Source organism: Fonsecaea erecta, assembly GCF_001651985.1.
Source record: "Fonsecaea erecta strain CBS 125763 chromosome Unknown Scaff2, whole genome shotgun sequence".
Lineage (NCBI taxonomy): Eukaryota > Fungi > Ascomycota > Eurotiomycetes > Chaetothyriales > Herpotrichiellaceae > Fonsecaea > Fonsecaea erecta.
In genome coordinates this window covers 2,368,878-2,395,817 of record NW_017387245.1, presented here as the reverse complement: position 1 = coordinate 2,395,817, position 26,940 = coordinate 2,368,878, and the positions used below count along the sequence as shown (strand labels likewise).

General features: G+C 54.3%; 10 protein-coding genes across 10 annotated transcripts; 3 read left to right on the top strand and 7 right to left on the bottom strand.

Annotated features, from left to right (window-relative positions):
- Positions 1-432: 432 nt before the first annotated feature.
- On the bottom strand, positions 433-2,638 carry AYL99_02627 (hypothetical protein; the record flags this gene model as incomplete). The annotated part of the gene is made up of 5 exons (XM_018834143.1): positions 433-712; positions 794-1,375; positions 1,431-1,642; positions 1,701-2,195; positions 2,285-2,638. The coding sequence occupies 5 exons, from the start codon at positions 2,636-2,638 to the stop codon at positions 433-435; spliced, it is 1,923 nt and encodes a 640-aa protein (XP_018696767.1).
- A 3,812-nt stretch (positions 2,639-6,450) lies between these two features.
- AYL99_02626 (hypothetical protein) lies at positions 6,451-7,328 on the top strand (the record flags this gene model as incomplete). The annotated part of the gene is made up of 2 exons (XM_018834142.1): positions 6,451-6,526; positions 6,577-7,328. The coding sequence occupies 2 exons, from the start codon at positions 6,451-6,453 to the stop codon at positions 7,326-7,328; spliced, it is 828 nt and encodes a 275-aa protein (XP_018696766.1).
- Positions 7,329-8,212: 884 nt separating this feature from the next.
- AYL99_02625 (hypothetical protein) lies at positions 8,213-9,057 on the top strand (the record flags this gene model as incomplete). Its single annotated transcript, XM_018834141.1, has 3 exons — positions 8,213-8,320; positions 8,408-8,543; positions 8,618-9,057. The coding sequence occupies 3 exons, from the start codon at positions 8,213-8,215 to the stop codon at positions 9,055-9,057; spliced, it is 684 nt and encodes a 227-aa protein (XP_018696765.1).
- Positions 9,058-10,367: 1,310 nt separating this feature from the next.
- AYL99_02624 (hypothetical protein) lies at positions 10,368-11,753 on the bottom strand (the record flags this gene model as incomplete). The annotated part of the gene is made up of 1 exon (XM_018834140.1): positions 10,368-11,753. One exon carries the CDS (start codon positions 11,751-11,753, stop codon positions 10,368-10,370), a length of 1,386 nt encoding a protein of 461 aa, XP_018696764.1.
- A 1,108-nt stretch (positions 11,754-12,861) lies between these two features.
- On the bottom strand, positions 12,862-15,169 carry AYL99_02623 (hypothetical protein; the record flags this gene model as incomplete). The annotated part of the gene is made up of 2 exons (XM_018834139.1): positions 12,862-14,251; positions 14,310-15,169. The coding sequence occupies 2 exons, from the start codon at positions 15,167-15,169 to the stop codon at positions 12,862-12,864; spliced, it is 2,250 nt and encodes a 749-aa protein (XP_018696763.1).
- Positions 15,170-16,178: 1,009 nt separating this feature from the next.
- On the bottom strand, positions 16,179-17,759 carry AYL99_02622 (hypothetical protein; the record flags this gene model as incomplete). The annotated part of the gene is made up of 9 exons (XM_018834138.1): positions 16,179-16,209; positions 16,268-16,352; positions 16,405-16,541; positions 16,597-17,033; positions 17,086-17,097; positions 17,150-17,193; positions 17,242-17,532; positions 17,593-17,650; positions 17,703-17,759. 9 exons carry the CDS (start codon positions 17,757-17,759, stop codon positions 16,179-16,181), a joined length of 1,152 nt encoding a protein of 383 aa, XP_018696762.1.
- A 963-nt stretch (positions 17,760-18,722) lies between these two features.
- AYL99_02621 (hypothetical protein) lies at positions 18,723-19,751 on the bottom strand (the record flags this gene model as incomplete). The annotated part of the gene is made up of 1 exon (XM_018834137.1): positions 18,723-19,751. One exon carries the CDS (start codon positions 19,749-19,751, stop codon positions 18,723-18,725), a length of 1,029 nt encoding a protein of 342 aa, XP_018696761.1.
- Positions 19,752-20,707: 956 nt separating this feature from the next.
- Positions 20,708-21,588, bottom strand: AYL99_02620 (hypothetical protein; the record flags this gene model as incomplete). The annotated part of the gene is made up of 2 exons (XM_018834136.1): positions 20,708-21,362; positions 21,437-21,588. The coding sequence occupies 2 exons, from the start codon at positions 21,586-21,588 to the stop codon at positions 20,708-20,710; spliced, it is 807 nt and encodes a 268-aa protein (XP_018696760.1).
- Positions 21,589-22,627: 1,039 nt separating this feature from the next.
- On the bottom strand, positions 22,628-23,879 carry AYL99_02619 (hypothetical protein; the record flags this gene model as incomplete). The annotated part of the gene is made up of 4 exons (XM_018834135.1): positions 22,628-22,861; positions 22,950-23,036; positions 23,089-23,609; positions 23,684-23,879. 4 exons carry the CDS (start codon positions 23,877-23,879, stop codon positions 22,628-22,630), a joined length of 1,038 nt encoding a protein of 345 aa, XP_018696759.1.
- Positions 23,880-24,625: 746 nt separating this feature from the next.
- On the top strand, positions 24,626-25,934 carry AYL99_02618 (hypothetical protein; the record flags this gene model as incomplete). The annotated part of the gene is made up of 2 exons (XM_018834134.1): positions 24,626-25,586; positions 25,651-25,934. 2 exons carry the CDS (start codon positions 24,626-24,628, stop codon positions 25,932-25,934), a joined length of 1,245 nt encoding a protein of 414 aa, XP_018696758.1.
- Between the last annotated feature and the right edge of the window lie 1,006 nt (positions 25,935-26,940).

Sequence of the window (26,940 nt, the reverse complement as noted above, 5' to 3'; positions counted from 1 at the left end):
AGATTTGCTTTTCTCCGCGCAGGCAATCGACTATTCCCCCTTCAGAAGAGTGAGGCTGGGAAGGGTATCCCCACTGTTCCGCTCTGGTAAATGGCCTTCCGGTTCTAAGTTGCCGCATGTTTCCCTGAGACGGCGATGGGCCGGTCGCTTCGAGCATTCATTGGATGTTGTTTACATCAGGTCCCATATATTATACCAGACTTCTTGCCTTGTTGCAGCAGGAATGAATGAATGCTCCGGGCCTCAAAAGGTCTTATAAATACATTCTATATCTCTCAGAACCAACAGACCCAACCAATGCCGGAGAGGCAAGAAAAAGCCGTGGAGCTGCAAACAGCCACTTACAGCCAAAATTAATGTACAGCGCTACGCGACGGCGGGACGGGAGGTAGGTAGGGACGCCGTGCGCCCTAGAGTTGTCTGGGCGCGATGTCACCGCCCTCTACGTCCACAATCTATGTCTTCCAGGTCCAGGGGCGGCTTTGCAGGCCTGTTGGGCGAGCCCTCTTGCAATACCTCCATACTTTCACAGCTCGTAGAGCTTTCGAGGAGGTGCTGCTGTTCGATCTGGAAATCGGCATCCAGTGCCGCGGATCTTTGCTGGATCGATCCGCGGTGCGTCTTCCTGATGCGGAGTTGGACGGCGAGAGCGAGCCCGGCCATGGCGACAATGAAGACCACCATTAGCAGCACGGCCGTGGAGATCATAGAGCTATGGAGAAGTGAGTCAGTCAGCGGTTCCACCATGGTGACGAGGGTGTATGTCAGAGCTCAACAAGGTCGCCCTTCTCACCTTCTGCTTGCGTTTTTGCTTTCTTGGGATTCCGAAGCCGGTTTGTGTTCCTCTTCAAGCACAGCGGCATCCTGCTCAGGCTGTTGGCTGTCCGGTGAGCCGCACAAGCCCTGGGGCAAGGGGCGGTCCTTGTGCAGCTGCTGCAACTCGAGCGGCGCCTCGATCAACGTCGCGACGAGGCCAGTCTCGACGTGCCACTCCATGTGGCAGTGGAACAGCCAGACGCCCGGATTGTCAGCCCGGAACCTCAGGACCATGAAGCCACCGTTCTCCAGCAAGAGGGTGTCCCGCCGCATGGGCATCCGCGGGAAGTCGGCTTCGACAAGGCCGCTGTCGAAAAAGCTGCCCGCCTTCTTCGGGGAGCGGTAGACCGCCTGGAAATTGTGGCCGTGCAGGTGGAAAGGGTGGCGCACCATATGGTGGTTGTAAACAATGATCTCGACGACCGCGTTGTGCTGCAGGACGAAAGGGTTGGTGGAGACGCCGTAGATGGAGTGGTTGGTTGCGTTTGGACCACTGGACAAGGCAGTGTAGAGCGACGGGATCTCGGGGGCAGAATATCTTGTCGTGTTGAAGAACCATCTGAGGCGGGGAGGAGTCAGTCATCTGGGGAGCAAAGAGAGGGAGAGCTGCTTACTTGATGCCACCAGCGTGCGACATTCCCAGGCTGAGGACGATACTCTGGCCCGGTGGAGGGAGCAACGGCATCTCATCGTATGGCTCCAATGTCGTATCGTCGAGTGGATCGAAGTTATCAAGCACCTGAGGCTGTGGCAGCGGTTGGTCGGGCGCGTAGACTAGCCAACCTGTCACGTTCTGGCTTGCACTATTGCGTATCTTGGACAAGCTCTAACAAAGACAAGTTAGTCAACAGCTTACACGACTCGGTGTTGATGAGAAGGCATACCGGGTTCATGGAAGCAACCAGGGGATAGTTCCTGTCCCGACCCGACTGAGTTGTCACGAGGAAGCTGCATCGCTGGCCCGAGGAGAGGAATATCATGTCCGTCTCGGCGGGCTTGGTGTAGACGCCGTCGACCTCGACGATGCGGATTGAGTGGTCTTCGACCCAAAAGTACTGGCCGGCGAACGCAGCCATGTTGACTAGGCGCACCAAGTACGTCCGGTCGGGCACGACGGGGATACGCATGTCCTGCGTGTCGTTCAACAGATTGGCGTCCGGCACAGGTTCCTGCGACATCATACTCCCGCCGTGCAGGTAATGTGGGACCAGGTGTGCCATCTGGTCATGGTACCAGTCCGAGACGGACAGCAGCACCTCGTCGTCATACTGGCCACGGTAGGGGTGGTTCGGGTCACGGATGAGCAGCGGTGCACGCAGTCCGTCGGGATACTGGCCCTGGACGTGCGAATGGTACCAGTAGAGGCCTGGCTGGGAAGCCTAGAAAAGCACAGACACATTGTTTAATCCGGGGTTTCCCTTTTTTGGAGGAGGATCCCTCATTGGGATAGTTAGTTATTTGGACATACCTTGAACTGATACACAAACGACGACCCCGGGGCAATGGGACACTGGTTGACTTGGGCAGGCCCGTCTAACTCAGTAGTCCCATTCATAAACAGGCCGTGGAAGTGCAATGCCGTGGACTGGTTGCCGAGCGAATTAACCACATTGACGACCACCGTGTCGCCCAGGTCGGCGGCGATGGTGGGGGGCGGCCACTGGCCATTCACACCGATAGTCGGCCGGCCGAAGCCATCGGGGTTGGCAAGCACCCACGAGATGTTGAAGTCATAGGTCACGGTGCGAGCTGATGCGGTCTGCGGGAGGCACAGCGAGAGGGCGAGGGTGAGGGCGCTCACAGACCATGATAATACGGCCATGCGAAGTCCGCCGCGCAGGGAGTGAGGGGGCGACGAGAGGAACCTTGGAGGAATAAAGAATGGATGAATTGAAGAATTGATTGATCAATTAATTACTCTCGATGCTCCAGTGGTCCAAATGTGTACTCGGTAGTCGTCGGTGCGTCGAGTACATGAGGCTTACAGGGGGAAACCGCACAGGGCGTGTTCGGGCTTCAAAAGACCCACCGTTCTCCCCTATCTTACTTGGTGCTAAGGTACATGGCGCCTGAGAAAACTTGCTCACCCTCCCATTTCTTTGTGATTTGCCACTCTCTCGTCTGGGTGTCAAGATAGAAACATAATATGGTCATGCTACCCAAATGGTCGGGCTCCAGGTGGTCTGACGCCTATCGTTAGAAGGATCACACAGTCACCTACAGTACCTCGTGCTTTTAGGTGCCCGGTAACGGGTTCAGAAGGGCATTCGCACAGCATAGGGCTAAGACTGGATGTCTGTGCCTGAGATGATGCTATCGTCTTCTAGAGAACAGGCCTCTAATTGATGATATTGGGATGACTGGGTGTTCGCTGAGTACTCGGTACTCGGTAGAGAAAGGATGGCCAACGGAGAAATAGAAATTCCGGTCTCTCATTCTCAACCATTTTTCCGCCTTGGCGCCAAGCCCGACCGCACCACATTTCCAGCCGACACGTTGCGCCCCTTTCAGCTGTACGGAGTACTAAGTCCCACCACCAGGATTTGCACCAACCTAGATTTGCACCACGCGTCCTGCAACCCCGCCACCTCTCTACCACCAACCTGAACAACTAACCACTCAACCAATTGACCATGAATCGCGCGTCAAACGCCTCGAATCGAGAGCTTAGGATCCAGCAAGCCATTACAGACTTCCAACGACGCAGATATCCCTCTATTCGCGCAGCCGCGGCCGCAAACGACATCCATCATTCCACACTAGTTCGCCGTCTACAGAGTCATCAATCACCCTCATTATCTCACGAATCGCAGCAGTTACTGTCGAATCAACAGGAGGCCCTATTAAAGAGTTAGATACTCGACCTAGAGGCACAAGGACACGCACCTAGCTATAGAGCTGTACGAGATCTCGCAGGGATAATTAGCGAGTCAAATGGCGGCCCTCGACGCGTTGGACTTAACTGGCTACCACGCTTCCTAGAACGTCACCCTAACGTTAAAAGTAAGGTAGGCCAAAAGATCTGTGCTAAGCGCGTCAACTGTACCCTTCCTGAGCTACTTGAGCCCTGGTTTAACGACCTAAAGGTCATTAAAGAGCGATATTCTATACGGCCTGAGAATAGCTACAATATGGACGAAGCTGGTACGGCCCTAGGCGTCTGTAGTAACCAATTGGTTATTGGGACGTCGGCCACTACTAGAGCACTCAGGAAAACGCCAGAAACGCGAGAATGGACAACGATTGTTGAGACAGTATCGGCTACTGGCCAGCGTCTATAACCGCTAGTTATCTTTAAGGGTCAAGCGCTCCGGACTACTTGGTTCGACCAGGATAGTCCTACCTATCGATATATAATATCTAACAATGGCTGGACATCGAACGAGATAGGTCTCGCCTGGCTCGATCTGATATTCATACCTCAAACGGCCATAGAAGACACTACTCGCGGCGCCTATCGATTACTACTCATGGATGGCTATAAGAGTCACGTCACTTACGAATTCATGTGGAAATGCTTTCAGAACAATATTGTGGTATACTACTTGCTACCTTATTCAAGCTATGTTCTCCAGCCTCTTGATCTTACTTGTTTTTCGCCTGTTAAGTCGCGCTATCGGGACGCCCTAGCTGATCTCGCTAGGTTCGACGACGTAGCCCCAATTAAGAAGACTAAGTTCCTCTAGATATATCAGAAGGCTAGCTAGGAAGGCCTAACTACCGTCAATATCAAAGCTGGCTGGAAAGCTAGTGGTATATACCTATGGAACCCGCGGCTACCTATCCGATCCAGTCAGGTCCTAGCCAACAAGGAAAAGGCCCAATATATAGTACATACACCACCTTCACGTAAGCGAAAAGCGCTCGATAGCGATGTCTATAACACGCCAATCAACAGGAGAGTATATGGCGAGTCACTACTGTTAGCAACCCAGCGCGAAACGCTGTCTCGTCCCATGCGCAATTGGCTCAAAAAGACAGGCCAGATTATCGAACGTTTGGAGTGGGATACTAGGTAGAAGGATGAACAAATAACTAAGCTACAGAATGGCCTAGACTAGGAGAAGACTAGAGGGCAAAAGAGCAAGGTTATCGACGTGAACGAGATGTTTGCTAGTATCGAGAGTATACACCTAGCTAAAGAGGCATTGGAACTATCGGCGGCGACAACAACAACAAGGCGCAGGCCTAGGCAGGTTACAAACGCTAGGAACGACACTAGTAACAACCCACAGGAGGCATTCATGTCACAGTTCTATATAAACGATCTAGTTGGTTGAGTAATTGAGACTTGTTCTGTGGCAATGGCGATCACATTAGGTGGTGCAAATCTAGGTTGGTGCAAATCCTGGTGGTGGGACTTAATACTACTCTCAATCCATCCTCCCGCGCTCACGTTAGGACGGACGGGCAAGGTTCTAGAACCGCGGAGCCGTTTGCGCTCGGCTCCTGATCCTCCCACAGAAAGACGGTTGGCCGAGTCAGAGCACTGCTGTGATGCATCGACAAAATTGACACCCTCCCTGTAACTCGCCCGAGCATCTCGCAAGCGAATACGAGAGAAGGCCTCCCTTAATGGACCTCTATGATACTTTCTCGAGCAGTTCTTTCAGCTGAGTCGTCAAGGATCGCTTCCTGTTCCAACTTCAAACTCTCTCTATCTGCTTTGCCAATACTCGAGCTCTACCAGAATTGGACAAACCCAGAGTCTGCCTACGCACCTGACCGAAGGGCGAAGCAGCTCCTCCAATGATGCGAGCGCTTGCCTCGTATCGCAGGCCGTGTTTCTCCCTGCTCGCGAATGGCAGTCTGCGGCTCTAATACATCTCGAGTCAGCCCTACGCACTGCCATGACACAATTCTTAGCTTTCTCAAGCAATTATCTTGGTAAAGCTTGTCGAGTAACACACTCCATTCGACTTTGGAAGGAGCCTGGACCCAGTATCAAACTGTTAAGCGAGCTGGACCTACACCAGTCTGGTCTTTGGGAGAGGGATTACTCGGTGTGCCTCAGAGTGAAGGGGTCGATGCACATTCACGGTCTGAGTTCCTAGGAACGACGAGGCAGCAGAAGTGCTCAACGTGCTTGCTTGAGAATGTTTCGCCCACTGACGCTGCGCCATCAGAGTTCGAGCAAGCAAAGGCTGCAAGCTCAAGAGCCACTTGCTGATAGGTAAGACCTGCCGCTGTGTGACGAAAGTGCCAAAGTATGTTCCGGACGATGCCTATTCCGTCGTGGACTTTTGACATACCCATCCCTGGGTGCATCTAGAGCTCGATGCATTTCGAGGAACGAGAGCTATGCCCTATCGCCACTTCACCTTTCGTTTTGCACCACTAACGTTCTAACCGACCAATCTTATCCTCATTTTTGGGGCGCGCTAGAACTCGTGAGAGACTGCCTTGCAGAGCCATGCGTCTACCCATGCCAAGGGCGGAGTCCGCGGACTCTGTTGCAGCGGCTGAGGTCTATCTATTCTGCCATGTTGCTCAGTGTCCAAGTTGCTCGTGGCAGAGTCGAAAAATGGATAAATACCTCGCCTGTGCACAGCATTTCCCCTCGGCTGAGTGTCCCAGGCCTTCCAGTTGAGCATATTCCCCGGTTATTGAAACTGCCCACGTCCGACCGACAAGATGACTTACTCCGTGAAGCATGCATTCCTCGTTGGCATTACCCTTTCTACGGCGGTGCTGGGTCAGGATTGTGGCAGTGAGGAACCCTTGTTCTTCAGATCCAGTCGATGTCAACTGACGGGCCAGGGTTCACCGTTTTCACCGACAGGGGAGCGAGTTCAAACTCATACAACTGCGATGCATTCGTTGACGATGCCATGATGCCGTATCTTGCGTGGTTTAACGGGACCACCACTGTAAGGAATCTTTCGCTGTTAAAAGCTGTCGTCACCAATATGAAGAAACTGAAGCTGACTTACATTGGCCAGCTTACGTTGACCGGTGGACCGGCATCCGAATGCCCTGACAAAACCTGGCAATTTCTAAACAACTCCTTGCTCATTGGCGGCATGACAGTACCCGGCAATGCCACGCTCGACCGGACTAAGTATGACAACAACACCTTCTACTTCACCATACCCGAGCAGTCGAACGATAACATCAGCGTGGTCTTCCAGTCGTCATCAGACGAATGGTACAGCGAACCCCAGGGCTGGCAGATCAACGCGACGAAAGCCGGAGACGGGTACGACATCGCCGGGACCTGGATCGGGACAAGGCCGGACAACAACTACCTCGACTTTCCCGGCGTCCCCGGCGATGATTGTTGGGACAGCGGGCCGATCTGGCTGGGGCAGTATGGATACTTTGACGAGTATAAATGGATCTTGGTCGGACACGTGTCACCCAAAGCGGCGAATCTGAGCGTCATCATGACCGAGATCGATGACGACGGCGCAGTGTGGCATATATATACCAACTTCACCGGCAAAGCTGGACCCAAGGGGCCGAAATTGGTGACCACGGGGGATGCGCCGACCACGGACGCTCATGCTTGAACAGCTCGTCTGTGGCCGTGGATGGAGTGTTGAACATTAGGTGCCAGCTACTGTCCTTCTCGAATAGTCCTACGATATGTCTCGCCCAAGAAATTCTACCCGTTGGCTGCTGACTCCTAGCGAAGTTGTCCACCTTGATGAGATACGAGACCCAACGTGCTTATCACCAACCAAGGCAAGCCCTTCCGCCTCGCGATTCTTGTCCAGAGCAGGAAGGGTGGAAGCTAGTTAAAAGCGGCACCAAGGGAGACATCTCCAGGAGGGAGCTTTGGCCGTTTCGCGACCTTGTCCCTCGTCGTCTTTGTCTCAGCACAGCAGACGACAACGGCACCCACCTCGTCTCCTCCCTGGTTGTTTGCGGGCAGCCCTAGTGTAGGGCCTGCTGAACATGATGACACCGATGTTTGTTGAGACATTCTGCTATACTCTCACCAACCCATGGGGGCCTCCTTTCCCAGCTCCACAATCTCGCCGCTCAAGCCCATGCACGCAATATAACATGTGCTGCTGCATACCATCCGTTGTCGCGGTCTACAGGACAACAGCCCACATTCCAGCCTGTGCTCGGCAGCAATCAACCCGTGTTGACGTGCACTGTATATCTTTATAGCCTGGGTCCTTCCTCCGTGGTTTCTTTGCTTTGCCAACCTCTCTGCTCCCTCTTTCGACTCGGTGTCTTTCTTTGTCTTGGAACTTGATTCAGTCGCTCCAGTTTTCTTTGTCGCAGAGAAAAAGGTCCCACCTTTCGCTCGTTTTCGTCACCCTTTCGCTGCTCTTTCAAACCCATTCCTTCCGAGCGAACGCAGAGAGACCTTTTTCTTCTTCTCTTCCCTCCAGTTTTTCTCGCAGGGATTTGAATACTACACCTTTACGCTGCCGTCAACATGCACCGTGTCATCTTTACCGTCCCATTCCTCCTGTCCGGTGTGGCTCTGGCCATGCCTCAAACCCCGGCCGACACGAGTGCGTTGAGCGGGTTGCCGGCTTGTGCGGTGAGTAGTGTTCTGTGTGCGCCAGAATCGAGCAGTTTCAGTCAGAGTGCTCCATCGACTAACATGCCGGTCGTATGACTTTCACAGCAAGATGCCGCCACCGCCGCCCTGGCCTCGTCGGGCTGTCCCGTGAACAACCAGACCTGCATCTGCAGCTCGGCTCCGTTCATCAGCGCCATCACCACGGCCGTCACGCAGACGTGCTCCCCGGCCGATGTTCAAGGTGAGTTTTCCTCACTGTTTTCCAAGTCCTGCGGAAGAAAAACGCAAGGTAAAAGTGCTGATCACGCGACACAGCGGCACTGGTCTTCGGCCAGACCTTCTGCGGCGCGGCCCTCAACGGCAGCGGGGGAAGCTCCTCGTCGGCCAGCTCGTCCCCGACCTCCAGCGACGATTCCTCCAATGGCGTCTCGACCACCACCGTCCCGGGCACGTTGACGTCGGTGACCAGCGTGGCCGGCGCCACGGACAGCATGACGGCGACCATCACCACCACTACCGCCGCCGCCGCAACCGACCTGTCGACCGGCGGGGGCAACGGCACCGTGATGACCACCACGGCCGAATGCTCCAGCACCACCACAACCATGATGACCACCGCGATGTCCTCCATGCCGACGGGCGCGTACACCGCGACCTACACGGGCGGGGTGGGCGCGGTGATGAAGAACGCGGCGGGATCCGGCATGATGGCCGCCGTGGTCGTGGGTGTTGCTGGGGCGGCGGCCTTGTTGTGAGCGAGAGAGAGAGTGTGGTGTTGAGGGTAACCTACCGACCGACCAACACTTGGGGGACAATTGAATGGGAAGGGAGGGAGACAAGGGGTCTTTTCATGGAGAGGGAGGGTATGGTGAAGACCGGGTGGAGCAGGGACAAAGAAATTAATAACAGATTGACTATTTGTTACTCGATGGGATGGAGTTTCATTTCTGGGGGAGAGCAGCAAGGAAATGAATGGGGGCAGTAATATCTACTTATGTACCCGTGTGATATTTCATTTCATTTCATTTCATTTCATCTCTTGGGAGGGGGGAGGTCGGGGGCTGGAAAGAGGGAACCTTTTTTATGTTAATTCAAACCCCCCTCAACAGAGCAAAGGGGAAAAGAATTAGTTGTCTTGTTGGGGGGAGAAGATAGATAGATCAGTCCAGATCGGATCAGCAGTAATGAATCACATGTTACAATATATATATATATATATATATGTATATATATGTGACCTGCGACCGGGGAATCCATCTGCATCTGCATAATCAATTAATTATGACTTGCTCGCTTATTGATTTGATTGATCGAGGCATACACACATACATTACACACATACATACAGAGTATTTACAGTATTACAGAAACAGTTTGCTTGGCCCACCAGCCTATAATTACATACAGACATACAGAATAATAATATGTACTGAGCGGAGGCCCCCCTTTTTTTTTGGTTTGGCTGATACATATTGTTAATTCGGATCCATCTAACTGACTACCAATCTACTTGCCACTGTGATTCTGCCAATCACGCAGGCTCCAAAGAACGAGGCATGCGTGGACGAGATATTGTGTGCTTTGTTCTGCGGCATCCGTGGCCACCTGAGATCTCCCTCGAGTAGATGGTCGGCAGCGTCAGAGGGGTATAAGAAACAGCCCTAGCCCAGCCTCACTCACGACCTGTCCCAGACCGACCACCCCCGTCCGAGCCAACCCCTCCAATGCAAACGCAATTCAAACGCAATCCAACCCAACCCAACCCAACCCAACCCAGGCAGGCATGCAGGCAAGGAGAACATATCAAGCCACGATAGTGAGTAAGTCGATTGATGTTCCATCCGATCCAAAGGGGACAGAGTAGCGCGTGTGTGGAGAGATGCAGCATCGGTGCCTATCCCTGAAGATTCTCCTCCCGATATCCCCATCGCGCGAGGTATCTGCATTGCGTTATATCTCTCCAGCTTTCTCTCTACACCTCTCTCCCCAGCTTTCTCTCTACACCTCTCTCTCTCTCTCTCTATACCTCTCTACCTCTCTCTCTCCGGTGTTCACGAGTCATCCATCACGTACTCGCACCGGCCGCATTGCCATCCCCAGCCGCGCTACCAGCAACGTCGCGTCGAAACTCGTTGAACCTCTTGATGTGGTCCCTGAGCACGTCGGCCCTGCGCGCCTGGCTTTGGCTGTCGCTGCCCGGGTGAGTGCGACGAGGAGTGCGAGTGCCGATCGTCGCGCGGGGGGGTCTTTGGGGCTCCGTCTTGCGGGCGTGTTCATCGCGCTCGATTTCGCGGGCCGCCATGAAGATGCGCATGGCGTGGTACGCCTTCAGGTCCTTAGCCGCGTCCTCCCAGAACATCTGCACCGAGTCCTCGGCGACGCGGCACACCAGGGCGAGCAGGCGGCGTTCGGCGACGTTGAGCGCCGGCCGGCGGTGGCGGGTGTGCACGGAGCGCAGGAACGCGCGCGTCTTGCCGCTCAGCCCCAGGTAGTGGTCGCCCGCGCTGGTGAAGATGCTGCTGTACTCGTGCCGCAGCTGCGCCGCGATGCCGGCCCGCAGCACGGGCGCGGGACCGTACTTGCTCACGTGGTGGAACAGCCGCTCACGCGCCGCCGCGTCCTCCACGGTCAGGATCTTGTTCAGGTTGCCCAGCAGGCCCTTCGGCCACGTGCGCTGGTCTGGCCAGCTGACCTTGGTCGCGATCGGGTCCCACGGTAGCGTCGTCACGTACGGGATCGAGTCCGGGTCGATGGTGCGCAGAGGGTGCGTGGGCAGCGCGTCGCCCGCCTTCAAGTCGAAGTCAAACCCCAGGTTTTCCAAGTCGGAAAGGTGTTCCTCCTCTTGCTCCGCGTGGTCGTTGTTGTCCGTGCAGCGCGTCTGGGGAAAGGCGAGCTCCGGGTCGAACTTGATCTTGTCGTCGTCTTCGGTGTCGTTGAGCATGAACGCCTCGCCGTAATGCGCCGGTCTTTTGGGCACGGCGGCAGCTGCAGATGGGGACTGCTGTCGTGCCGCTGTGGTCATATCCTGGTCGTCCTTGTGTTTATCCTTCTCCTCTTCCTTCTCGATGCGCAACCTCCCCTTCTCGTCACCCAGCTTCAAGAACCTGTCGACCCCGACCTTGAGGCGCGCCATGGAGCCGAAGCGCTTGTAGTCGTCAAAGAGGACCTTGGTCTCGGCTGCAAAGACCTTCTGCGTGCTGCGCGGCTGCCGGGAGAGGACCGTCTCGGCCTCGAGCGTGAGCTTGCGCAACTCCGACTGCAAGTGTTCGAGGAGCTGGGCTTTTGGACCGTCGTCGTCGTCCTCTTCAATTTTCACATCATCACCACCACCGGCATCGGACTGCTCGTGGTCACTGCCTTCATCAGCCGAGCGCTCGGACAGGTGGTCTGAATCGTCGATATTGTCGTTTCCATAGTCGCCCACGAAGGCGTCGATGACGGAGGCGTCCATGTTACTTTTCTGCTGTTTTCTGTTGCCCTCTTCTCTGCTCTGCTGCTCTCCTTCAACCCGGGACAGGGGGCTGGTTGATGATATTCAAGGTGTGAGTGAGCGAGGCGGATGTGGCGCGGAGGTGAGGTGAAGTTCGCGAGAGAGAGAAATAGGTTTTTTGGATTGATGGAACTACTTGGCTGTGTGAATGACCGAGTCGTCGATTCTTTCCAGTGGGTATGGTATGTTGTATGGTGGAGATGAAATGGGCATATGTGTGCGTGGTTGTTCCGTCGAAATGAATGTAAAAGAAAAAGAAATCGAGGGGGTCAGGCAGGAAGGAGGAGGAGGTAGATACGGTTCGAGGAGGACATGGACTGTCACTGTTGGATCTTCACTTGGTTGTTTTGTCGGTTGTTGAGGTTCAGATTCACTCTGTTGTGGCGAGTAACTGAGTTAGTTACATTCAACCGCAGGGGAGAGAGAGAGAGGAGGGAGGGAGAGAGAGAGGAAAAAGATCAAAGAGATGGTGTTGACACGAATTGAATTCACGGGCTGGCATTTCTCTGTCTTTGCCCTGACACACACATACATACACATACACATACACATATGTCGTGTCATTTATGTCATATCATATCATGTCTTTGTGTGATATGTGAGTGTGTGTGTGTATGTTTGTGTGTGTGTGTGTGTGTGAGTGTGTTCTGTGGATATATATATGTGTGACTTTTTATGATGATGTCTCTCTGTTCATCCGTCCATCCATCCATCCATCCATCAAATCATTACCTCCTCCATGATATATAGAAATACCCCTTCCAAAGACCCTTTGGATGCGGATCGCCTCGCTCCCCGGGCACACAGACCAAGGAGCCCAGGTTCGCATTCTGCGTACCCCGTCACGCACGCAGCGCAGCGAAGCATCCTCTCATGCAAGCAAAGACAGACAGCGCCGCCCCCGTCCCAACACCGCTCCGAGGCGCCCCAGAAATGCTTTCCTGTCCCCCCTCAGAGGAGGAGGACGAGGTAAGGGGAAAAAAGGAAAAAGGAAAGGAAAGGAAGGAAAAAACGCCCACGTGAACAAGGAAAACGAACCCGCCCTCTTTCCCTCCCGATATCCTCCTCTTCAGAACTTCTCGCTGGTCACGCCTCTCGTCACATGCACCAGCACCCAGGCCAGCACCTGCACGACCATGGTCAGCAGCCACACGATCAGCTTCAGCCCCATGATCAGTCCGCTGAGCACGCCCCTCGTGACGGCGGGCAACTCCTCCCCCTTCCGCTCGCCGGACTGGTAGTGGCCGAGCTTCTCGAGGTCAAATTCATGCATGACGATCTTCTTGGTCTTGTTCTTGTGGTTCTTCTTCCTCCGTGACGAGGACTTCTTCTCCGAGATGTCATCTTCATCTGACTCGTCGGTGCTGCTGCTGGATAACCGTCCAAACCACATCCTGGAACCCTTGGATCTGGCTTTGGACGAGCCGCCCGCGCGGAGGTCAGCCTCGTGTGTTCGGCGCATCAACCTGGCTTCTTCTTCGGCCTCTTCTCTCTCCGCGATGGTGGCGAAAAAGACGCTCCCTGCGTGGCTCTTCACACTGCCGGCCCGGGTGTGGATGCTGCGGGCACCCGTCCCGAGACGAGATACCGGTGCGGGTCTCGGCTTCCAGATCTCCATACCTCCCAGCACTGCATTCGTGGTTGCGTCGGCCACCGCGACGGAGAGGATCGCCGAGATGATGCAGTCGATGCTGAACAAGCTGGGCATCAACTCCAGGATGGCGTTGGCATCCACGTGCAGAACCTCCGAGGTCAGGTCAAGCGAGGCGAGGGGCGGGAACTCTGACGAAGAGGTCAAATTCTCGGTGTGCGGAAGGGTGGACAGTCGCCGGATGCCAGCTCCTGCTGAGGACGGCGCTGCGGTGGTCGGCGTCATGACGGCGCCGGTCCGCCGGGAAGCGTTCGGGTCAATCACACTGATGGTGGGAAGGGGCCCGTCGGTGGAAATGGTCACGTGCACCACAGGCTTGCCCGTCATGCTCCTGACCGTCGTCGGCGAGCTCACAGCAGGGCTTTCCATCGCAAAGTCACCACCCATCGCCCCGCGCCCGATGGCAGGGTGTTCAAGTTCGTAGAAGCCACCCTTGGCGTTGAACCGCAAGTAGCAGGCTTCCTGCTTGGCTGCACGTCGGACTGCCTGTCCCTCGATCTCGTCTCGATCCGTGGGCGCGAGATTGTGTTGTCGGGCGAGGGCAGCGGATTGGTTGATCGCGAGCAGGGCGGCCAGCTTGGGGAATATGAAGGCGACAAGGCCGTCATGGGGTGGGAGACGCCGAGCCGCGGGCTCCAGAGGGCACAGAACGACGTCGCGTGTGAGTGGTGACTCTGCATTGGCTGACGGTGATCTCGGTTTGCTGGGGCAGGTTTTGGAGATGGCAATTTCATTGGTGTCGTATGTCTGGAGGGTGTAGAAGGGCAGCGAAGGGTGGGAACCAAAGACAAAGGTTGCTTCCTCGGTCCTGTCGCATATTGATTAGCATGTCATGAAAAAGAACAAATCTCAAAGAGTATATCTACCGTGCCATCTCAAGATCGAAAGTCTTGATCGAAGCCGCCGGTTCGGTGCCATGAGAAGCTTCCCACAGTTTCTCGAGCTCCCTTTGGGTCGATATACGGGGCCCAACGTTGATGCTCATGACGTCGGAAGGGAAGTTGAGAATGCTGGCAGGAGCGGTTCTCTGAGCAGCCGCTAGTGCTGAAGCGTTGAATGGAGTCGAAAGACTACTTCGGCGGTAGTCCTCCCGGGAAGCGGGTAGCCCCGCAAACATGGGCATCCCTGAGAGACGCACGGGCGGTGGCGGGTGTGGGACGTACATTTGTTGAGTTGCAGACACAGAGGGGTTGTAGACGGGGAACATGGAGCGGATGGGGACGACCGGTGAAGGGTCGGTGGGTGATTTGTTATTCACCATGCCCCGATTGTCCGCTGTGAGAGCGGGAGGTGCCACCAACGTCGTTGCTGATCCTGTGCCTAGTGATGACGTCTGGTGAAGTTCGGGCGACTGGTATAATGATGGCGTATAGGCCGCTGCTGCTACCGAAGGAGGGGGACCAGGCTGAGTAGGCGTCTTCCCATCGATAGGCGACGTCGTGCTCACCGCCCTCCCAATATCTTCTGGCGACGGAGTGGATTCTCTCGTGAGCTGCTCTCCGTTGAGGCTGACGGGGAGTCGAGGAAGAGGCGGTCGTTCCTCCTCCATTTTAATAACGACGGACTCGGCATTGGGAGAGAACGCGCTGTCCGGCGAGGTCACGATACTGATACTGTGTAGGCTGGGGTTCTTTTTATGCGGATTCGGGATGGAGATCTTGGGGACCGTGGTCGGGAAGAGGGAGAAGCCCTGCATGGCCGAAGTGGACGTGGCTGGCGTCGCCATGCTGGATGCCTGATCGCAGCGTGTATATGACTTGGCTGACCCTAACAGAACTCGAGAGGAGCAGACCTGCTGCGCGCAAGCGTGAAAGACACAAAATTAAAGAGTAAAAGACAAGCAAACAGGATGCACAGCGCACAGCACGGCACAGAACAGAAACACTGCCTCAAACGACTTGTCGACGGCACACCAGACGCACGAGGACAGAGGAAGAGGAACAAGGAAAATATCAGGAAGAAGGGAATTCGAGCGGGACAAAAGTGAATGACCGCCATCTCCCTTAGTTTGAGCACCGGATGCACCTACAGAGAAAGGGAGCTCTTCCCATGATGCAAGCGACCCAATCGGTGGCCAGTGGAAGAAATTCTGCCCTGGCAGGCGTTTAGCGGCTCAAGATAGAAGTTATGCTAGATCATGAAGATCTATCACACCTGTGACTGCGCTGGACGAGTACATTGGCGAGGAGAGACACCAATCGCAAAGAGCGACGTCCAAAATGTGGACATTGGCCGGAGGGGAAGAAGAGAGGAGAAGGGAGCGAAGAAGAAAGCCATGCGACGGAGTCGAGATGGCCTCAAACACGGTCAGCGCGTAACGCCGGCGATGATTGGTTCATCTATTTCGGGAACACAGTGGGGCCGACCATCTCTGTATCGTAATTGGCTAGCTGGCCACTGCAGCCAAAGACGCATTATCTCCGTACCGTAGAGCAAGGCAAAAAGAGGCACAACGCACCCATGTACCCTATCTCTACTTTTCTCGCTGCAGAGGGACTTTACCGATACGTGTCTTCCCCTCGTTGCGCCCAGCGCTGCTGCTGCTGCTGCATGTGCAGGTCCTCGGAATAGAAACTGCAGCCAATAATCATGCCAGCACACTTGTTTCAGGTCTTCTCCCCTCCCCAACCTCCATCCAGCTACGCTCCAGACCTGTCCATCCGGAATGGGCATTTGCAATCTTCCCCAACTCGCCCAGAGCCGACATGCCATCAGCGACCATGGTTCATTGTTCATCACGGTAGGTTGAAGTCCACCACAATTCGCCTGTGTCCTGGTTAGTGACCACTCGCTCTGCCGTGACTGCCGATTGGCCCGAACTTACCCAGCCACTTGTCCATTCTTGAGCTTTTGTACGGATTCGTTGAATTTGCTCAATCCGACCACCGTGGGCTCGAGATGGAGTTTACCTAGAGACTTTGTTCAGCTTGCGCACCCTCGTCTATCGGTGCCCACACGTACCTCGTTTCGCAAAGTCTAGTGTCTCGTCGATATCGGCCAAACTGGCGACCAGTGTTCCTTTGATGGACTGGTTTCGGAACACCAGCTTCGAGGGATCCAGGTCGATGTGATACTTCCCATGCGGAGGGATGCCAATGCTATACATGGGTCAGCGTCCGTGTGAGAGGAGTGCGGGTGAGAGCGCATCCTTACCACATGACCTGTCCGCCTGCTCGACCTCCGAGGTAGTCAAGTGCAATGGGGTACGATTGCACGGCTGCCGATGCCGTCAGTTTCTTGCCATTGGGGAAAGGTCGCAATGTGCCCCAGAGATACGCACCGGTGACAATGACGCCATGAGCTCCACCTTCAGTGATTTCAAGAACTTTCTTCACAGGATCTCCTTCCTTGAAGTCGATGAAGTGTTCGGCTCCCATGTGCAAAGCGAGCTTTTTCCTCTCATCTCCAGTGTCTACCACGATCGGCCGGATCCCCATTGCCGCAGCGAGTTGGACACCTTGGATACCCACACCGCCGCCACCACCAGGGAAAACAGCCCATTGACCGGGTCGGAGATCTGATTCTTTGAGCGACGAATAGATGGTAGATGCGGAGCACATCACAGGGCCGGCGACGTAGTCAGACACTCCCTTGGACGGGTCAACATATGCGAAGGAAGAGGGACGACATTGCTCCACTTACGTCGGGAATGAGCTGGATAAAAGAGTTAGCCTGTTGTCTCTCTCGCACCCGGATCCAAACTCACCGTAGTATAGTTCTCTGGCGAAACCACATATTGCTTGTATGACCCTGCGGATCGTCAACATCTCTCTTCCCGTACCACCGAGACGAACCCACCATCACACGCGCCACCAGTGAAGACGGCTTTTGTGCAATATGTCTCCCTGCCAGTCTTGCAGTATTCGCAGGAGTGGCAGACGTCTTGGATGGGTTTGTACCCTGCCCGCTGGCCGACCTTGTATGCCTTGACATTCTCGCCGACCTTGACAATAACCCCAGCTCCTTCATGCCCGGCGCATTTTACTCCCAGCTCGGACATCTTGGGGAGTGCCCAGTCATTCAGCATAAAGTGGATATCGCTGAGGCAGAGACCGGTGGCATTGAGTTTGATCAGGACGTCGTTGGGACCTACATGGAGGATTCAGTGGTCAGCTAGGTGATGACAATTGAGATCGTTTCTGCACGTACCGACTTCAGGCACGGGCACCTTCTCGACCTCGACATAGAAGTCCGGACCCTCATTTTTCTGTAGAAGCGTGTGAGACATGAGACCAAGCGGATTCCAACGGGCCACGTACCACAACACCACCCCAGCACTCCTTGGGGATATCGAAGGTCGGAGCAGGATCACTCATGGCGACGATGGTCGTAATGTCAGGAGCACGGCGAGAAGAGAGACAGAGTGAGACAAGACCAAACTAGCCGTGAGCAGAGAGGAGAAAGGAGGAACAGAAGAAAGGAAGCACGATCAGCTCCGCGAGGTTTTATGTTTGCCTACCCATGATCACGGACCGCCCAAAGAACGAGGGGCGGAGGGAGGGAGGGGTTCTGGACTTCCGCGACCCTTCCCAGTAATCCATAAACATACGAGCAAGGGACGACCGGAATGGCCAGTTTGGAGATCCGAGACTGAAAGTGCCGAATAGATGGAGATTTGGAATCGATGTCATGTCTTCTGACTCGAATATCTCGACACCGAGTTCCACAATGGGCACCCAAAGTCAGGCGTGAGTTGCAGGGTGTATATATTACGAGACGGAAGCCGACTGGGGAGGCCTTTTCTCAATCTGGACGCCAGCTCCGGGGGGTATCGTGTTCGCAACCCCGTCCCGTTTGCCGTTCTGGCTCAAGCAACGCGTCATTCGCAGAGATAGAGAGGCGAGGAGGAACCTTTGGTAAACAAAGTGGTGGGGATTTGAGGGGAAGCGATCCATAGTGGGGACCATTGAAGCGACGACACGACAATATGGGGGACACGAGGATTTGAACCGAGGTCATAATCTCAGATTGTTGATCACCTGTATCCGACCGCCTCCACTTATGCTCGCGGACGAGGCTGCATGCTCTTGATACTCTTGCCCACCATTGCATATACCCAGCTCGCAGTATAGTGTTATTTGTCAATGCAAGTAATCCGGATTCCCCGTACCTAGGTCGCTACCACGTGAAATCGGATACACAGCCCTAAAGAGTAGCTCTCCTGGTTTCCCCGAAGTCTAGCTGTGTTGTCGTGACGGAGGTCTCGTAATGTGCTGCGTAGCACCCAAAACCTGGCTGCCGAAGTATGTGATGGACCAAATGAAACCATCCTGCGTCATTCAACCATCGATTTCAATGGCAACCACGTCTGGGCGTAGTGCATCCCAATCCTCGACTGTCCTTCTCAGGACCCTTCGACCGAACTCCCGTCTCCTACAAGCACTGTGTGCCGAGACATGAAAGAATTGCTGAGCATGATGGACCATGGTCCTCTGGAATTCGTCCTTGAGGGAATTGATCAGCCAATTCTCAAGGGCATCATCCCCTTCCTCATTCTCGTTCTCGTCTTCCGCTTGCGTGACCTTCCCCTTTTGCTTTAATCCATCCAACTCCGGTCGCGAGAATATGATCAGAGCCAAGTCAAGAAGACATTTGACACCGTACGGGTGGAACTGTGCTTGAGTGATCTTTCGGAAGATGAGGTCCTGCAAAGTCGGCATCCTCAGCGTTTCTGCGATGACATAGACGTGTCCAGCCCTCAGCGCCTGATGTCTGTAGTGGTCGGGGGTGGTGCAATTGTCGAGTTGCTTGGGAAGAACATCCTCTCCACGAGGGTTGTTCACAAGGGCGGGCATATATTCGTCCATCAGTAGAAACTCACGGATCGACTGAAAGTGGTCCACATTGACGGTCACGAGTGTCGGATGCATGATGTACGGGCCTGGCGCGCCAGATTCGCTGATGAAAGACTTCAGCACAGGTGACTTGTCGAGATCTTCGAGGCCCACTTCCATTGCCGTGCTTTTTTCTCCTACGTAAACTTTCACCCTTTTCTCAGGCGGCATGCTCCGTAAGTGCTCGAGAGCTTGCACTTCAGCTTCAGTTTTGACACGCACTGGAGCCTCACTGGGTGCAGGTGACACATTGGCGGAAGCCAAAGGACTGGCACCCGCCACCGGTACCGTTGCAGATGTCCTCTGTCGCTTCCGTGGGAACAGAGACTGAGGAGTGATTCTTCTTCTTGGGAGAGTTTCTCTGGCTCCATTGCCTTGGCTTGAGTCGTCGGGGGTCCAAGCCCTTGCTTCTTTGTTATACCGCCGAGCCAGCTCCTCGGCGGTCAAGGCACGCTCGCCCCGCCAGTTTGACATGATGAAGAAGTAAAAGTTGAAGAATGATTGTCTAATTCTCAAAAAAACTCGAGCGTCGTAACTTGGGGAAGCGTAGCCTGTTGACGTTCGAGAGTGAAATCCTGATAGATGAGAGAAGGTGAGGTAAAGAAGACCAGACGCCAGCAGACGAGTGAGGTTGGAATATATCAAGCCAGAGGAAACATCAAGGTAACGAAAGAGGTGCAACGGCGTCACCGAAGGTTAGTGTCTGGATTGAAATGCGAGGGAAGCCGAGAGGTGTTAGAAGAAGTCCTAGGAGTTGGTTAGAAGGGCATGTCGCCTTACAGCCACACGCTCGCCTGGATTCTGGCAATCACCGTTTGTCACATGCTGATGCGGTTAGAGAGCCATTTCACATCACGCGGCAATAGAAGAAGAGGTTTGAGGTGGCCGAATCTCTCATTTCCTATTCTGAACACAGAGGTTTTCATCCCATCCCCAGGGATCGGGTCTGAAAGCAGCTTCACCGTATCAGACGTCGACATCAGAGTCGAGAAAACAACCAAAGTACATAAGAGTTGCGAGTTGTAGGTCGCACACTGTGTGAGTTGATCATTTCCACGGGATTCTCAAAATCCCAATGAAAGAGCGGAAAGCCGAATTGCGCCGTGAGCCGGGGCCATTAGAAGGAGTAGGGTTGCGATGAACCAGCAAGTTGTCGTCGGCCAACCTCGAGAAGAAGCGGAGTTGTTGCTGCTATCAAAGCAGGCGAGGTCCCACAAGACTCGTTGTTGATGCCAACGGCCCTGGTAAACATACTGTCCTACCTCTCATCATAGCACCACACCATCGAACCTGCGCCGTGCCGTGTGCGCAACCATGTTCAAATGACTCGGGGAGAGCGGCTGTTGCTGTTGAGATCAAGCAAATGTAAGCACATTGTTCCACACAGCCGCGAGATTCAGAAAGCCATCCAAAGTCGTGCACATGTTTCCTTACCTGATCTCGACGATATCATCGATATGATTACACATGGCCACAAACAGGTCGAAAAACAATTTGCCCCCATTCTCCATCTCCATCTGCATGGTTCCACTCCTCTTGAAAGTCTTGCGACTTCGAATGATCAGAGCCAGGTAATGAGCGCGGAGCCGCGACTCCGTATCCGGCGTGTGCGCGTACGCATACCGAGCCGATCGCAAGATCACGTCGACCTGGATGCCGGACTGTAACCCCTGTTTCCGCAGACACAGGCGTTTCAGCTCCTCCAAGCCGTACTTCTCGGCAGCGCAGTACACCACGGTATCTCTCAAGACATCACCGCCGGCGTCAGGGAGACAGATTGTCGATGCGTGGGTTCCGCGGCCACCATTTTTTATGAGGTCCTGAGCATCCTCGAGATCCCAAGTGTTTCGGCGCTTGTTGTGCAGCAAGCGAGGATAATAGTCACCCTTGTAGAGAAACTCGAGGACGCAGGATAGGATTTCGGGTTCTTCGTCAGGCAATTCCACCCTCTTCGAGCTGCCTTCAAGGAAGTTGCCTTTGAGAGCAGCCGCAAAGTAGGGCGAATGACAGAGGACGTCTTCATGGGCAGCGAAGAGACGCTGCTCACAACCCACCACCAAGGTGACGATGGGGCTCGTCAGTGTGCTGCACAGAGAGATCAGTATGCCTTGGTCGCCGTGCAAGAGCCGGGATTGTGGTTTGGTTCACGGCTGCCTTACCTTGCCACCGGCGAGCCGGCGTCCACTGTGTCCTGCATCTTCTTCTTCACGTGTTCGGGATATGTGGTCTTTGTGGTCTTGGACTTGACGATGCGACCTTCCCTGGTATTGAACGATCGTTTGAACATGTCGTCGAAAGCGCGCATTGGCATTAGGGGAAATGCGGATGTTTGGTTTGATTGTCAAGATCCAGAGATTCACGAACGAGCGAAGGAAGGGCTTCAAAGAACGGCAGAAGAACCTATGAGGGTAGTAGAGAGCGTGATAGGTATTCTTCGGTAAGAGAGTGACGCGGGTTCTCACAAAAGTAGCATGTGATGGGGGAGCTGCGCAAGTCTTCGCTGAATGACTCCCGTCGTCTGCCAACCAACCTCTTGAGAGAAGGTCAACAGCCGATGGAAATCACATGGAAGAACTTGACGGGTCGACTTCCTTTGCGCGAAACAAAGATAGCCAGACGCGTGTTTCTTTTGCCTGCTCTGGTGCGTGAAGAAGGGGAAAAGAAGGAAGACAAGGAGTGGGAAGCCGTGGAATATATTGTTACTGCGCAGCGCAGGCGGCTGCCAGGTCTTGGCGGAAGGCAGCCATGATCGAATCACAGCAGAAGAACTGCGCCTATCTCCAGGCACGCATGCAGTGACTGGTGAATTGTCAAGGCACATAGCCACAGCCCCCGGGATAATAATGGAGATGGAGAAAGAGCGGAAGCGAAGGTGTCTCGGGGACTAGTGAGCCTTCCATTTTAACCAGCACAAGTCATGACCTGTCAATCATTTGTTGACCTTGTCAGCTGACCACGTTCAACGCTTAACGTTCAACGGTTGCACGCGTCTCGCCTTGTAGCTTGGAGAACCCAAGGATCGACAACTTCTGACCCGTTGTCATCTTGACAGCACTGCCCGCGATCTCTGTGTGTGTACATGCACATCCGGATACCGACAGACGACCCCTGATGTATCCTGAATTATCAATGGCGATGCGTGCTGTGTCCAACTCGCTGCATCTAGAGTCGCTTCTCTTCACCAGGCTGCATCGTGTACGCGAGCTCTCCTCGTATTGCCCAAGAACAAAAGTGCCGTTGTGATGCGAGCGTGCCTGGCTTGTTGGAGCATCCAGTCAGCGCTGCTCGTTCGAGTTCTCGAGTGGGAGATGCTCCAAGGGGCGTGCCTTGGGTGTCTACCATTCGGCGGTCTAGAAATAGGTCCGCATCCGCGAAGTCCATCCATTGGCCTCGACATTCTTCTGCTCCCTCTCAGCCATGTGGTTGCCTTCTCGAATCTTCCGCTCTTTTTCCCTGCGCGATGCGATGCGTTCGAGGATTTCAGGAGATGGGTTCTCGATCGATTCAGGGGTGGGTTTCGCGCAGCCATTCTGGAGAGCATCGTACCTGGCTCGACAAGCATTCTGGGAGAAGTTGACCACGGGCTGGAATTTGACACTATCAGTACTGACTTGTGGATTGGGAATCGAGGATAGTGAGACATGCCTTCAGTGACTTCATCTGATCGGCCACCATGCGCCATTTCTTGGACTCGATATCTTCTTTGAGTCTGTTCACTTCCCTCTCGGTCTTGAAAACAGCCTGCAGGAGAATGTCGTCCTGTGCACAGGTCAGTCGTTGTTTGTTCCCCAACTTCGAACCCGATACATACATCCCCTTCGTGCCAGTCCGTCAGATCCGCATCTAGGAGATCGTCCTGTCGCTTCTGCAAGGCGGCCTTGATACGTCTCCAACGAGTGCCGATGGTCTTCGGGTTGTAGGCGGTGCGACCCTGGTCGATGAGAGCCTGCGCGATGTCTCTCTCCAGAAATCGGGCTTCTTTCATGCGCACAATCATCTCGTCGTCGGAGTCTAGGTCTGCCGTCACCTTTTTGGCGATAGCCGGGCGGCCTCCCTGGATCTTCATCTTCTTGACCTCGGACGCGTTTGCGATTTTGCTGGATTCGAAGGGGCGGCGACGCTTGGGCTTGCCACCGGGGGTCTGGACAATCTGATCAGTGACGCTGGACCCAACGAGAGATTCAATGAATGGCCACACCTCCACATTCAATTCATCATCTGCGTCGGATCCAAGAACGACGCCCGCATCGCTATCATCATCATCCCATGCACGGTTTTCGGCTGTGTCTCCATCACCGTCTACCATCGGACCGCCGACCGGTTGAGCGATGTCTGCTGAGTGTTAGACTTGAAACAGCTGGGACGAATTCTTCCCTGCTTCCAGCGGCGTTTGGTGGTTGACCTACCCCAGGAGAAGTAGTCGAGATCGAGCTGTTGATGGGCGAAATATGGGAGAGGATGTGTACTCTGCTTGTGCACAACCGCGGGCGCCTGTTTCACGGGCAGTTGATCAGGGAGAAGCTTGCCACGGAATGTGAGGGTTCGCCTCTCCATCTCGCGCGGCGCCGTGAGCGCCTCGTAGTATTGGGTGTCGGCCGGCATCTTCGTCGTCTAAAGAGGCGAGAAATCTGGTTAATCACGGAATGGAGGCGCGGTACGATCGGAAATGAGGTATCAAGAAAGGACTGTTAGACTGACTGAAACCTTTTGTCGCTTGTGGCCAAAAAGAGGCAGCTAGGGATGAAGCGCATGGTAAGTGAAGGTGAGGTCGATGCGACAAACACTGCCGCACCCTTGGTTGGTGAAGTCTCCAACCCCTCGAGAGTGACAGGGCTAGACCAAGAACTGCTTGATCCCAAGTATTGTCGCAATGGAGTCTGATTGTAGTCCTTCCTTGAGATTCTCCCTTGTCCAGTATCACAACTTGCACTCCTCCTCTCCCATGGATCGCTTTGAGCGTCCATGACCACAATGCAGATGCACTCTAGGTGCTTTGAAACCCCTGAACCATGGTATCTGTCGTGAAGTTGCCCTTCGTTTCCTACGGGTGGCTCTCTCCTCGCGTTATTCATAATTCATAGACCACAGCCAACACGGCTACTCTGATTGGCTGGTAGGGGCATGGCTGCGCCAACGTCTGATCATGACGTCGTTGTGGCGCAAACACCTCTGAACACCACCCCTCAATACCCTCGATATGGCTTCAGCATGGATGCATTTCCGTTTGGATCACTATTGATACTTTGATATTCTTGTCCTTCGGTCGCACGCCCTAATTTCATTCTCTCCTTGGGGCATAAGCCTCTTAGACTTGCCCCAACCACTACTCTGACTCGTGAGGGAGCGTCATGGCAATGGAATATATCAATTACATCAAGGCCAAGGCCCATCTCGCAACGGCACGCAAGTCAGACACACCCGTGCTCTCTGAGGAGGATGAGGAGTTCCTGGATCGTATTGTATCTCAAGAAAATCCCCCTCCACTCCCAGTCCGGCCAGGGGCGCTGGCTGTCGGCAAGGATGCACAGATCGCCCTGATGGACGGAGCCCAGAACATTCCCCTGCCTCCCGAGACTCCAAATGAACTGAGCGAAGAACCTTCCATAATCCAAGGAGATACAAAGGGGCCGACAGAGGATGCTCCATCCAGATCCAGGGCCACGTGGAGCTGGCTTAGACGGGACAGCCGAGACGCCAAGCGCCAAAAGAACGAAGCCACTGCGGCTGGCTTAGAAGACATCGCTGCGAGTCTTAGAAAGCGCGAGTTGGAAGACAGCGAGGAAGAAAAACAGGCCAAGCAGGAGGAAGAGGACATGACCATCGTGCTGGAACGGCTCAACCTGGCAGCAGTCAATAACCGCGTCTTCTCCATCAGTGACGAAACGCAAGAATTGCTACAGAAGTTCAATCTGATCTTCAAAGATCTGGTCAACGGCGTGCCGACCGCATACGACGACTTGGAAAAGTTGCTGACGAATGGCGACCGACAGTTGCAGAAGACTTTCAATTCACTGCCCAGCTTTCTGCAGAAGCTCATCGAGAAACTCCCTGAGACCATGACCAAGGGTTTCGCGCCTGAAATGATGGCAGCCGCCACGGAGAGGGCTCAGAAGAGCGGCGTCAATATGGAGAACGCAGGCAAGGCCGCTGCAGCGGCGAAGAAGATGGGATTCAAGACACCGTCCTTGAAGGAATTGGTGGGTAAGCCAACCGCCATTACAGCAGCACTCAGGTCAATCATGAACTATCTCCGGGCGCGGTTCCCAGCTTTCATGGGTATGAATGTGCTGTGGTCACTGGCACTGTTTGGTAAGGACTTCCTCCGGGCGGCTGGCGTGCTTCAGCTTCTCGACTAACATCTTTTCTTGCGCAGTGCTACTCTTTGTCTTCTGGTATTGTCATAAACGCGGTCGAGAGGTCCGGCTGGAAAAGGAACGCAAGCTCACGGAAGAGGAGGTGCAGAAGCTGGACGTTGACTACAAGGCAGATCATCCCGATGAATATCCGACGACGACTGCCGAGAAAGGGGCTTCTATCAAAGATGTGCAGGCTGGCATGGAAGAGGTTCAGGCCGCAAAGAAAGCGGTGGAGGTGGCAGACCAGCCTGTGGAAGTGGAGCCCAAGGTGGTTCCTCCCACGACCGCGGCAGCGTCATGAACCGGGATAGGGTCGGGCTGATCAGGGAGCATGCGAGAATGTATGCGTGACGATTTACCGATTTGATGAAAGCGATGGGAGGCGGGTGGGGAACTGTTTGGGAGTCCTTTTTCTTTCTTCCTTCCATTTGTCTCATTTCTCACCTTTGTTTCAACTTGCCGACTGGTGGCTTGCGCCCATGAGGATGGAGGGACCCGGACGGGGCTGGGATGACTCGGAATGGGCTACATAGGATTTTGCCGCCGAGACGACCACGGCGATGACTCTCTACGACACTCAGCAATGACTATCAATATCATGATTTTTTCGGACTCTGCTCGTACTACCAGGAGATTGACGACGAATGAGGTATTGCGCAAACTCCCCACAAATTGAGTTTTATACCCGGCGAGAGAGACGAGGGGCCTGGTCGACCCATTGAGTCATTGGAGTCTGTTGGAGTCACTGCCCACCATGGCATGGCGCTGTGATTGGTGGTTGCTGTGAGGCACGCGAGGGGCCGATGGAGAACAACATCTGATATTTTTTTTGCCCTTTTGACTTTTTTTTTCTCTCTTCTTTGCCATTGCCGGAGGAATGATTATCACATTTCCAAGTCACCAGAAAACCCTCAAGTGAAAGAGATATGCAAAGGCCCAACAGTGCCCCCAAGAATGATCCTGGATGCAAGTGTGCTAGCCAATAGTGCACATCTACGTAGCCCTCAATGTAGAGAGACCCTCGACGGTCCAGTCGCAGAGTGAGCCAGGAATAGCGGTGTGCAGGCTCTGAGATCCGGCCTTGCAGGCTGTGGAGTTTACAGCATTGTAAACCCGACTCGGTACTGTGCGGTACTGTGCCTCAATAGGTGACTAGCATTTAGTCTCTTCAACTAAACCGTGGCATGCTTTCCGCCTGGACGCCCGCCGCCCACTGGTGGAGGCCGCCCGGAGGTGCCCTGAGCCCTGGCAAGAGTCCCAAGCATTTTATTACTTCTCACCTATTTTTCCCTTTCCTCTTTTCCTCT